At 39.4% G+C, this 13,394-nt stretch overlaps 1 protein-coding gene across 3 annotated transcripts in view; it reads left to right on the forward strand.

The window, feature by feature from the left end:
• stet (rhomboid serine protease stem cell tumor) overlaps nucleotides 1–13,364 on the forward strand; it is a 146,275-nt gene extending 132,911 nt beyond the window's left edge. For 2 of the 3 annotated variants that reach the window (XM_074089342.1, XM_074089344.1), the window contains 5 exons: nucleotides 5,622–5,734; nucleotides 6,990–7,107; nucleotides 8,993–9,178; nucleotides 10,933–11,205; nucleotides 11,645–13,364. In XM_074089342.1, the coding sequence (XP_073945443.1) occupies nucleotides 5,622–5,734; nucleotides 6,990–7,107; nucleotides 8,993–9,178; nucleotides 10,933–11,205; nucleotides 11,645–11,884 (930 nt within the window). In that variant the 3' untranslated portion in view covers nucleotides 11,885–13,364. The remainder of the gene's footprint in view (nucleotides 1–5,621; nucleotides 5,735–6,989; nucleotides 7,108–8,992; nucleotides 9,179–10,932; nucleotides 11,206–11,644) is intronic. The other variant, XM_074089343.1, reaches the window with a different exon arrangement.
• Nucleotides 13,365–13,394: the final 30 nt, after the last annotated feature.

A 13,394-nucleotide genomic window follows, 5' to 3' on the forward strand; every position in this document is an offset into this window, starting at 1 on the left:
TCGATAAAGTTGTCGCCAATTATATATCAATAGTCATCATCATCATCATCCTAGCCTATATACGTCCCACTACTGGGCACGGGCATCCTCTCAGAATGCGAGGGCTTGGGCCGTAGTTCCCACGCGGGCCCAGTGGGAATTGGAAACTTCAGATACACCATTGAACTGCTCAGAGGTGCGAGCCGGGGTTTGAACCCACGATCCTCTGCTTCAGAGGCCAGTACGGCTTACAACCGATCCCGATACGATCATTCTAATTTTACTTTTCAAATTAATTTCCGTAGTAGGTTCTTATTTCCTCAAATTATAATGATTCAAAAAAGTAGCTACACATAATTCCAATAAAAAGTTTTTTTTTCATTTAGCCGGTAAAAAACACCTTAACTCGAAGTAATTAATGAATACATAATTGTTAAGTTTTTTGCTTTAATTAAATTGAACTGTTAATCATAAATATTTTCAATTAATGGTAATTGTTAATCATAGTCGTCCGTTTTCCTTTGTACACCAATTAATGTAAACTAACCACAATTAAATTAAGTCAAAGTACAACTTTTGCACCAACATATTGACTAACTAAACCATGAAAACATTAGTTTAAAGTCTACTCTATACACGGGTGTGGTACTTACGCCAGCCCCTCAACAATAATGTTGAACTACAAAATATTATACGCAGTGGATGAATTGGAACCGGAAGTATCGGCAGGAAGGCGCAAAGTAGGTACACCTTACTGGCGTGGTTAACCTGCCAGTCACCAATCAAATCGATCCCAATCACGCCAACTCGTGGTAACGTGATCTAACATAATCATTAATTAAAGAACAGCAGCCAAACGTCACACTCAAGTAATAACAATTATTGACAATGGTCGGATGGACTGTATTAATTTTAAATATTATCAGTTTAATAATTATAAATTAAAACTCTTAGTTTAATTTATGCTTTAAACATGTTAGTTGCCTATCCATTCTTCCCACTGGCAAAACGTATGGCGTACTTTCTCGGTATTTTAATAATGGAAAGAGACTAGAAGAGATTTGAACATAATAATGCGGAGGTGGGCGCGTGGGAAACTCCCAGCGTTCACGTGCCCGGCACAGCACTTTGCCACACTAAATCTAACATTAATATGCTAGATTTAGATAAAGCCCGTAAAGCAGAGATTTTTTTAGAACCGCGTCATTTCTTCCGGAAAAAGCTCTATTATAAATGTATATGTTGTTCGTCAAATTAAGTGGTAAATTATACACTGAACAATACAACTTTGGCCATCGTTAATTAAATGTTTGTTATTCAGATAACAATGTTATAAATATTAATTAGGTGATATATGAATAATACAGTGAACTACGCAAGAAAATCAATTATGCTTCCATTCATAAAAGTCTCATTGAACCTATTCGCGGGCGTAGGTGTCCATAATAAGTCACCGACCAACAAATCAGCAGCACCCATAATAATATTTGAATGTGAAATAATGAAGCTAGACAGACAATTTTTAGTTTTAATCCAAAACAATTTAAAAGATGACTTGTTTGAATTTGAATCGATCTTGTTTTTATTCATGTATGTTTTAGAAAAAATAAATGATTTGATTTTTTGATTTGACATCATATATTTTTATCGTGATCTAGTTTTGTGTCCGGATAAAGTTGAAACCTGTTGAAACGTATGAAATGTGTTGCGATCCTTATATCTGTTATATTTAAATGAAAAAAAAAATGATATTAAAATTTGTATAGCGTTGCGTGCCCGTTTGACGGGTAATGGCAATAGTGGCTAGTTAGTGGTTCCGGATACGTATCGGACGTGTCGGATGTCGGCGTGAGTCACGCGGCGCCCACGCCGCCCGCCGCGCCAGCGCCGCGCCGCGCCCACTAGCGCCCGCGCACCGCTTCGACTATTACTTCGGCTCCTCACGTCTTAACCGACACCATAAGCTTAAGCATGAATGGACATTGGCCTTAGTGCTAGATAGCGGCATGAACCATGCATCATAATTAAGCTCGATATGGACTACCTGTCTTTAATGGCATTGTTCGTTATCGAATTTTATGTCACTACTAAATTTGTTAATCATAAAACTAACGGAAATTACACTGACTTAACTAAAAGAAAATACAAAAATTGTTACTTAAATTGTCAAAATATCAAAACTTGTTAGTCGAATCATCATTAAATTTTAAGTGAAAATGCGACGTGGTTACGTAAAGCTTTATCTGTTTTATATTTATAATTCAAACAAACTACATATAACTTTAACAAGTGCAGTGATGCCGTCCGTACCTGTCTGTGTATTGCTTACTCTAAAATTAAGTAGGAACCTAGAAAGCTTCAGATCAATACAGCAAGATGAAGTAACAATGATCAATACCGATTGGCGGATAACGACACCGTCTGCGGTCCGCACGTCGTATTCTAAACTAGACGCAGTTGCCGAGACAGATTTAGCTGGCGTCTGCGGCGCGTCTAGGTTATTTGTATTTGGGCTTTGGAAATGGGCATTTCGCAGTCTCGTGGGAAACCGAGTTGAACGACTGCGGAGACAATGCGATTGCCTGGTCCGCATCGCGGCATCGCGGCCAGTCGTTCACCGCGCCGACGCCCACCCGCCTGCCGTTGCCCCATACCATCGCCTATGAGCACATTGCATATGCCAATTGTTTACTACCTCTACATCCCGCTTGAAAATACTTTAACTTGACTTACAATTCCTTGTACTGCACAAATACCAGTACTTATTTCACTGTTGCAATTGAATGGCCTAGGTTAATACACATAGTAATCAAAATTGTAACTGTATTAAAGACTTTACCTCAAGTCGACTTAATCAAAAATATTACCATATTGTGCAGTCTAATAAGACTGGAATTCCCGTCCAACTTTAGCATAAACGTAAATGTCAATTACTTGATTCATCATCATTTAAAATTCCTAATTTGGTAGTCCAAGCGGCCTACACATTTTTATATCATGATTAAACTTTACACGTAACGGTACTTGCCGTAGTATGCATTGGTTTCGATTTTTAAAAAAAGCATAAAAAATTGTAATATAAATGAAGGGGCGTAAAGGTAACCTGAATCTAAGCTTCGGCTTCACCGGCGGCGTACGGGTATCGCGATTCGCGGGTGAAGTTTCAAGGGCGGCGGCCGGCGGGGTCGATAGGCACTGGACGCGCGCCAGCCGCCAACGATCAAGACACATAAATCCACCCTCGCGACGCTAAAGTGGCAGTTCACACACTAAACTTCAATAAATGTTTATGTGTATAATAAATATACAACTAATAGTATGACGAGCAAGTTTTATCGCCAATTTCATGTTAGCAACTTTTACGATTTACTCGTGAGAGTTCTCTGAGAGTTATGGAAATGTCGGCATTCTTGGAATGTGTAGTTTTACGTGTAAGTACATAACTTAGTTAGTTAGGATGGGGCTCTGTCGTCAAACCGTGATGCCCGCGCCTTCCACCGGAAGCGAGATGGACTACGAATTCCGCTTAACTCGCAATCAACTTCACAGAAGTTCAGTTAAAACACGCGTTAAGCGTACGGAATCCGCTACGACCAAAGAATGAGGCTCTAAAAACAATTGGCGACATTCTAGTCATTTCTAATTACAAACCAACCGTATTATTTATTATGCGTCAAATCTTGGAAGTCGAAAAAACCCTATTCCAGTGGTCGAATTGACTTGAAATTTGGTGTAAATGCACACCAAAAAGCGGTCAGTAAAAAAAGCTTGTGTTGGTAATTGTGTAGTAACGTATTTTTGTAGTATTTCTTTAGTATTTTTGTAAATTAATATAGGTATTTAAGTGAAGTTTGAACAAATCCCATCCTAATAGCAGTTGAATCGTATTCGTATAGTATGTAGATGGAATTACAGTGTAAGTATAGTCAACAAAAAACTTGTATTCAAATCTTAAATTTTAAACAAAACCGACGACGACGACAAGTTCTCGGAATAAAGTTCAATATCTTAAAAACGGCTGGACCGATTTTGTTGAAACATGTCTAAGAACGATCGCTAAAAAACCTGCTTTCAAATAAAAAAACCGCATTCAAATCGGTCCACCCGTTTCAGAGCTACGGTGCCACAGACAGACAGACACACATAGCGGTCAAACTTATAACACCCCTCTTTTTGCGTCGGGGTTAAAACACATTCGGATGCAATTGGGCCAATCAACTTTTTTACCCACACTAATCTATCCGCGAACATGTTTTTTCTGTAATTTAATAGATGGTGTAGGTACATGAATACATGCCATCCTACGTAAGTTCAACCTATTAAACCGTGAAATATCTTGTTGGAAGTACGATTTTTTTATAACGCCAGAGACAATTTTGGTAACGCAGGAGAAGCCCAAAGTGTCGGTAGAATGTATAGCCAACTCAAACAGAATATGTACGTACTTAAAAATACAGTTAGGTACATGTATTCTGCCTTAAAACATAACACACATTTCAGAATTAACCGACTGTGACGATGCACGGGAAAACGATTCACGACCACTTCCCGAGATCAAACTATAAGAACGTATATATAGGTAATTCAATTATAACCTGAATATTGTATTTGTGTGCAAATTAATTAAGATAAGTAACTATAATTAAAAAATGTAAATATGTCACATGAAGGTGAGAACTCAAAAACTTTTTTTTATTGTCATTATACTTACTTAATTAATTCAGACAATTTAGCGTGCAGAGCGTCGGACTAGCCGTATGCCCGGCCCATGGGCTTGGAGGAAACATTCATACTAAAATTTCAAATCTTATATCTCGCAAATGACTCGCTGTTTGACAGGAAAAACGTCCAAAAATTAAAGCGGAACTAACTAGGTACGAGTATACCAAACATCAATGTGAAAACCTCGTAACATAAACATTAAGGAAGAATTGAAATACAAATTATATTCACAGAAAAACCAGAAAATAAGTCCGCACTTGGAAAAAACCCAGGCCACTGCGAAAACCGCTCACCACGGGATCCGAGGACCTGGGTTCGGTTCAGTGCGGACATTTTCGTCCGTCGTGCATCTATACACAGTTTCATTAGAATTAGGTTAAACGGCAACTAAAATGTAAAAATTTGGGATTAAATAAAAAATACTTAAAAAAATTCAAAAATTTCTTAATAATTCAATAATTTTGCCGTGCCGCAAATTTCGACGTTTAGGTCATTTATTGATATCGTGTCGCTATCACCAAAAAAAACTTGTATAAAAAATTCACCAAAAAATTATAAATCTTATAATATTATTAGGATTAATTGGATTTTTACAAGCTTGCTGTGTTTGAATGTGTGGGTCAAATCTTGCCAGTCAAATTTTACATGCTTTAGGCGGCCGTATACATGTGTACGTCGGATTGGATTGGATGACAAGCAACCTTCAGTCAAGGAAACTGAATCACGTACCAGGGTGAAACCTTTGTGCTACTAATGTCATGTTGACATCCCATACATTTTCCTAAGAAATGTTTATGAAACGTTTCCACCCTGGTACGTGATACTGTAAATAAGATATACATGCAAGTGTTTTTTTTTACAAAACTTATTTACACGCACTATCTTACAGTAAACTAATATCAAGCTGTTAATTGTTCCAGATGAGCGGGAAGCGCACGCGCAGCTATAGATGCGCCGTGCACCATCGCGACCGCGAGGTCAGCTCCGAAAACGACTTTCGGCTACTGCTCGAAGACCCCACCTTTTTTGCCAGGTCAATATCAATATATAATATACACGTCTTAAGCAAATAAGTACTTAATTTAAAACACAGTTCAGGAACTGGTCAAGAGCGTGTCGGACACGCTCAAGATAGGGTTCCGTTCCGTAGCCATTACGAAACAATCAAGTAATATTTTTCTAAGGATTTCGTATTGTGTAGGGAATCTTCCAAGTTTAGGTACATTTTATACCTTATAGACTGCTATTTACTCTTAAACAACTAATAATTCTCAAGCAATCTTAGCCTCAAATTTTTCCGCCCAACAGTTTAGATTGTAGATGGGGGGGGGGCTAGGCTCGATTTTAATGAAAAATCACACTAAACTTTCAATATTTCGCAAACAGATCACAGAATCGAAAAATCGTCGTGGAAACCAAAAATGGTTTTAAAAGACCTATCCAAGGGTACCCCACACAATAGGGTTAGTCGAGAAAAAAAATCACCCCCACTTAACGTCTATTAATTGGAGGTACACTAAAAAAAAATTTTTCTTTACCATGTCGGCGTGACTGATATGTATTCATGCCAAATTACAGCTTTCTAGTGCTATCGGTCTCTGAGCTTAGCCGCGGACAAACAGACAGACAGACGGACAGACATGCCGAAACTATAAGGGTTCCTACTTGACTACGGAACCCTAAAAAGAGAGAAAGAGAGTAGAATCCATAAACTTAATACTTAATATGTAGAATCTGTGAAGTTTCAAATTTTTCCGGTGCCTCGTTGAAGGTTCAATCAATACTTGAATATCCTTCTAGTTAAATCACTTTAAAAAGGTTGCAATACGAGACATGAGTAAAGTCAAATCGGATATGCCGTGCATTTGACAAGTCAGTCCTTCAACCTTCCGCAAAGTTAAAATTACCTTAGCAATGTCCGCTCACCAAATTACCAGTAAAATGTAGTAACTAAATAAATTGTAACAAAAATTTTTGTTAGTCCAAATTGTTGTGTGTAAAACTCGTCCAATCCCAACATGGTGTACGTGTATTGATTATCACTAAAAATATTTTTAACGTTCACGTGTCGTTCGTGACATATTGACATGCTGAACGTTGTTCAGCTTCATAAATCGTTAATAGATTGCTTTGTGGAGGCCAATAGATTTGAACACATTCGTGAAAGTAAGTTTATGGGTTTCCACACGCATTACAGTTCGTGCGGGAAAATTTTATTGTACAAGTGCCCTTCATAATTCTTCGTACCGCGTGTATTTACCAGGTGTTGATAACATGTTGTTTCACAGGATGGTGCACTTAGTTGCTATGGAGGTGCTCCCGGAGGAGCGGGAGCGAAAATACTACCAGGAACGATACACATGCTGTCCACCGCCATTATTTATCATCTGCGTAACTCTACTCGAGGTAAGAGCAATTAAACACAACAAAAAAAACTGTTCTGTTATGTGCAAGCTTGCTTGTTTGTGTATCGTCTGTAAGCAAGCGAGGACGCTTGAGCTCGTTCCTGCTGTAGCAGTATTTAGGAAATAATAAGGGAGAGGGGCAGCGGTAGGGGCTGAATTGTACCTAGTATATTTATGAACGACAGTTTAGTGCGTCGCTAAAAGGACATAATTGTTTCCAATTCAGTGGCACCCAAAGATTGAACTTTAACGGTTTGCTTTTAAGGTCTTATATAGAGGCGTCATCTCATAATAACGCACGGTGCTCGTGACAAACTACGCTTCCCGCCACCAATTTCAATATGAAAACTCATCGCAATCAATAGGCGTGCATAGCAAAGCAAAATCGTGCTGGTCACTTTCTACTGCTATACACAGCTACACAGTCCCCGCTCCAGTTACTGCTTAATTAAAAAGTGTAATTGCGGATTTCACATCCGCGCAAACGGCGTTTTACGTGGATCACAACAATCGCACGCGCCCGCCCGTCACACATTGGTTCACGCTCAAATGTGCCCGCTATAGATTAATCGCAGTAACGGTTATTTTCTTAGGTATATTCACGGGCACGTATAAACAATACGATTGTATTTTGAATACCGTACAATATTACGAATAGTACCACAAGTTTCGTTTGAATGTTATTGCAGAATATTGTCTAATTAGTTTTATACCCACTTAGCCGATTTCGCCTTCAAAACCAGCGAAATTTAATGGAAATCCTTTATTTTACCTACTCCCACGGTCTAAAATGTAATTAATAAATATTTGTTTATCTTCGGGGATTGTCAAAAATGACGTCCATGACGCACATGACGTCCGAGCGCCGAAAAGGCGGGCCAGCTCACCTCACTTACCATTATTTGCACAAGATATAAGACCTGACGTGGAAACCTAAAGTGACACATGAAAAAGCTTTTACACTAAAAAGCTTATCTGAAGTTCGCTATTCCGAAACTGTCTCACGTAATGGTTGTTTTCTTTAGACTTTCGCGATGCGATGTCGCTATTTCTGGTAGACTGCGGTCAAAAGGACGCTCGCTACAACATATCTAAGAACTTGCTAGGAAAGTAACAAAACAAGCAAGCATTAACTTACCAGTATTTATCGTTTTTGATGTTTAGTTGGTCCGTAGTCAGATATATATATGTATTATGTATATGTCGCTTACACGAAAATAATGTTTTCGAAATCAATGATATTCACATTTTAGGGTTCCGTACCCGAAGGTTCCGAACGGAACCCTTTGATGTCACTAATATGTATGTACTTCCGTCCGTCTGTCACACAAGTTTTATAGCCAAATGGTTAGGTCTTCAAATAGGTATTGACATAACGAGCATCTTGTTGACCAAAAGCCATCCAAATTGTCAAAGAATATTTTTAAATATAAATATTTTTTTATTTAAATATGGGCTCCGTCTAAGCTACTGCTTAAGGGGGTGCGAAAAAATGTTTTGACTAACCCAATCAAGTGGGGTATCGCACGATCTTCCACTTGAGAGGCCATAGAGTCTCCTGCATCTATTGACGCGGAATCGGCAATGATCGATAGAAAAAAGCTTCGTGTCTACGCAATAAGATCGAAAAAGACGTCGACGCGTCGGCAGGCGTCGGCCGAGCCGAACCATGCCATTTTAGCTCTTATTGCGTGGACGTGCTTTTTTTGTATCAGCTTTTACCGATTCTGCGTCGATAGATGTGGGGAGACCCATAGTCATACACTCCTGACAGAGTGTTCGTTGGTCATTGAGCTTTTATTAAGTTGGCTTGGCTTTTGATGCCTCTGCATTAGGTACCACGACTTTCATAGATAGTGTTATTTATATTGATGTTTGTTTACCAGCTGGGCGTGTTCGCGTGGTACGCATGGGGCGCGGGCGGCGTGGCGGCGGCGGCAGGCCCGGTGCCGGTGGACTCGCCGCTGGTCTACCGGCCCGACCGCCGACGCGAGCTGTGGCGCTTCCTCACATACAGCGTCGTGCACGCCGGCTGGCTGCATCTCGCGTTCAACCTGCTAGTCCAATTGGCGGTAAGTTTGCCCGATGTCATATATACCTAGGGGTTTGCTTTGAAGGCGTGGTCCTGGCATATTGTAAGTTAGGTTAGGTTTTCAGTGGTAAGCTAAGTGCTAATTGGTTACATAGTGTATAACAAAGTCACTTCCCGCCACCTGTCCCTCTCTATATACTTCACCAGCATCAATATCGGCCACATTAAAGCGTGCATTAATATCTGAGACGACTATTTCAAGGGCCGGTAGGACGCACGTGTCAGATATTTTTATGCTTAGATCGTTTAAACTCCGCAACTGATCTTCATGCGGTTTTCATTCATCGATAGAGCGATTCAAGCGCGGGAGGTTTATAGATGCATAATATGTAACTAGCGAAGCGCCCCAGCTCGTGGCAGGTGTAGATTTAGGGAGGTGAGGAGAAAAATGAGAAGCTTTATTCGCGTCTGTCTTTCAAATATGTAACCACATGTAATAATGCAATGTAGGTAGATCGTAGATGTCGGAGAACTCATCAAACACTATTTCCCAAGACACAGGTCACCTAGTTTGGGGGTCGGAATGTACCTAAGTTCATCCATTGGCTGTGCAATAAAAAAAAAACACTTAATTTTTTTTTTCATTCCATTTCAAAAGATTACAAAATATCAGTTTAAAATTTAATATCTTCATTTACTTATGCATGTGATATTAATCAGCCCCTCTTTCATCGGCTTTCTACTTTTATGTAGGATTCTACTGTTTATCGTGGAACATCTTATATATAGTCGCTTTCCGTAAGAGAGCCCTGTTAAAATATATTGGTACAAATAACTACCGAAGTATAGCTCGTGTGATTTGCACTTTTAAGCACCTAACAAACACGCTAAATTCGCGTGCCTACTCGTATATTAATCCGCTTGCCTATTATTTTTATTACTACTACACCTTTGCAGTAGTTCTGATATCAATGCCAAACGTAACTAAACTAGGACAAACAAGTAGGTATCAGTTTTGTTATTCTGCACCTCGCGTCATTTTATTCTCCAACGCCATCGTCATCTTGTTCGGGAAAATCATTGACTCATGTTTCTTAAAGAAACGCTTGACCAAATGACGCATGATCGTTCTTTAACCAATGGTCAAGCCAAAAAAGGGGTAGGTAATGTGTTGAAAATTTGAAGAGCTATGTATTTGCCATCCATCTGTTATGTAGGCCAGGCGTAATCCTGGTATTATGTAACCAACCAACATAGCTCCAAGTACCTAATCCTACATAGCATGCTCAACGTCCGACCACGTCCATTGGCTATAAAATTAATGGACATTATTGCTCAAAATCTATAAAGGTTCATTTGCTATACTTACCTAATATAATTTAATTTTTTTAACAAAAAAATAGCTGAATCCCTTAATTTAATTCTTTATCACAGTAAACATTATTGGGACAATTTTAAATGGTTAAAATATTTCAAATTAATGATAGTGGCAAACTGCAAACTTTTGGGCTTGACTATATGAAGTACCTTAAAAAAGTAGTTAGGGTATGGTCCCTATGTCATGTCATGGTTATTTCACATTTTTTTAATAGGTATATTAAATGTGTGAAGACCTAGAAAATAAGACTAGCGCCAGCTATCAGATCGGCATTATGCGGATTTAGGACCATTTCATGACTCGATAACACATTTTTTTTTTCGTGTTCTCTTAATGTCACGAATGAATGTTTTCTTTCTTTGTGTATGATTTCTAGTTGGCATACGCTTATTAAATCTCGCTTTGTTTCTTTCCAGGTGGGCCTACCTCTCGAGATGGTGCACGGGGCGTTGCGCTGCGGCGCCGTTTACCTGGCGGGGGTTCTGGGGGGTTCCCTGGCAGCCTCAGTGCTGGACCCCGACGTGTGCCTGGCAGGGGCTTCGGGCGGCGTCTACGCGTTGCTGGCGGCGCATTTGGCCAATGCGTTGCTGAACTTCCACGCGATGAGATACGGGGCGGTGCGGTTGGTCGCAGCGCTGGCTGTCGCGTCGTGTGACGTCGGATTCGCCGTCCACGCTAGGTATACTAAGGTGAGTCTTTACAACTAATTATGAGGCTGATATAATGGGTCTACTCGGGAACTCAGGGTATAACTCATATAAGTACCTAATATTATGACGAGAAACGCGTAGAACTTTTGACTCGCATCGTATACTTTTTTTTGTTTTTTTCTTTTTTTTATTGTAATCGTATTGTATTATTGGTCCTTGACTCACGAACACAAAATTTCTTGACTTAAAGAAAGAAAAGAAAGAAAGTTTATTATTATTATTACCAGGAGTGTTCTGTGTGAGTCTATGTGCTCTAAGATTTCACGTTGTCCGTAAAGTCGCTATTCTTGTCACCCCACAAATAACTCTTCAATATTATATTCAAGGTGTTAGAGATTTAAAATTAAGGTGCCAACTATTTTGCTGTTAGCCTACCCTTTGTGTAACTAAAACCTGACAGTGCTATAAATTTGTCAAGCAGGAAGCGCCTCCGGTGTCGTACGCAGCGCACGTCGCGGGCGCGCTCGCTGGCCTCACAATAGGTCTGCTAGTACTGAAGCACGCTCAACAACGGCTCTGGGAACGCCTGCTCTGGTGGGCAGCTCTAGGGGCCTACGCTGCATGCACGCTCTTTGCGGTACTATACAATATCTTCAGTGGCCCCGTCGACGAACTGCATTATATGCCGCCCGACCCTCCGCCCGATGCTGGCTTCTGATATACACGCCGTCTACAAACTTAGGCTTTGATTGGTTTTAATAATCGACTGTTTTGATTGCGTTTAGTTTGTTTCGAGCTCGATGGGTTCCTACATTGTTGTAGTAATCTGTCATGTGTTGTCGACTTTAAATAGGCACAGCGTAAAAGTACGTCTGGACATGCTACTTTGGACAGAGTAGTGAGCGAAAAATGTAGAGGTGCTAGAAAATAATATGAATACAAATTTATTCTGGTATTTTGAACCCCTCTGCTAAGATCTATGTCAAGTCGACTGCACAAGCTCAGAGGCAATGGTAGGCGTTCTGAGATTATTTTCCGCCTAACTTATAATTAGTAAGTCGAAGCCTGAGTAGATGTAACGCAACCAGTGCGACCCACTCACAACGCCTAGTCAATTTACCTTAGTGTGATTTGCGATAAGTAGCATTATAATTTTGAGGAGGTTAGTTTCGTTTAGTCTTCTTACACGCCGTGTATGTTGTCTATTCCAGTAAGATTTATGAATCTTTGATTTTTTTGTATTCGCCTCGCCGAGGTTTGGAATGTTTGCCCGTTTATTGGTTGTTAAGTGGAAAGTCAGTTCCGTCGACCTCCTCACTATACTTAATTGTTAAGTAGTCTTAATTGTATTGGATAGGTGAACTATTTTTGTACTACCTGCGTCCGTAGTGTTTAGGCAAGGCGTTACCGCGACACAACACAATGTTCCGTGTGGACTGACACGCTCGACTAAATGCTATGTCAATAATTGCCCTATTACACGAGAAAAGTTTTACAAATCAACTTGTCACGTGTAAATAGGGCTGTAAGTTAGATTTTGTACTCAATTAATGCCGTCTCTCGATGCCGTCGTAGTGAACGCAGCGTTTAGTCGCGCAAGTCAGCATAGTTATGCCAGCACACCAAAGATTAGGATAAAATGGCGTCCAAGCTCGAATGGTGTATTCTATAAACCTCAGTTTTGGTTGATCTAATCTGATTAATGTGAATTATATGTTGATTTGTCGGACAGCGATAGAATATGCCGCTTTATTGATTTTTAACAGTATTAATAAAACTTGTTAAGTGAACACGCAAAGTCACTTGCTCAATTTATATGATTGCGATTATAATCTCAAATGATTATGCTCAAAGGCGAGTTTTTATTTAATGGGATCAATTATTTATGAATAATTCGTTTGTATTTCTGTGTGTGAATACGTCCTCAAGCTGCAGCGGCAGTCCACAGAATGACTCACTAGTAGATATTTTAATTATTAACGTGCCTGATTCCTATTATTGTAATTTTAATTGTATACTTGTAATTCTAATCAAATGTCACGAAACGACTGAATTTTTTGTATAAATTATTGCAGAGTGTTTTTCATTTAATTTATTTTAAAATTATTTTAAGTGTGAATCGAGATAATTATAATTATGTGATTTGATTATACGAATGAAAATAAGAATGAATATGATTAAAAGTGATTGAAAAGCAATTCGATGCGTATTGTTTTTGATTTAAGCAC

The sequence above is a fragment of the Choristoneura fumiferana genome, chromosome 6, assembly GCF_025370935.1.
Source record: "Choristoneura fumiferana chromosome 6, NRCan_CFum_1, whole genome shotgun sequence".
Taxonomy (NCBI): domain Eukaryota; kingdom Metazoa; phylum Arthropoda; class Insecta; order Lepidoptera; family Tortricidae; genus Choristoneura; species Choristoneura fumiferana.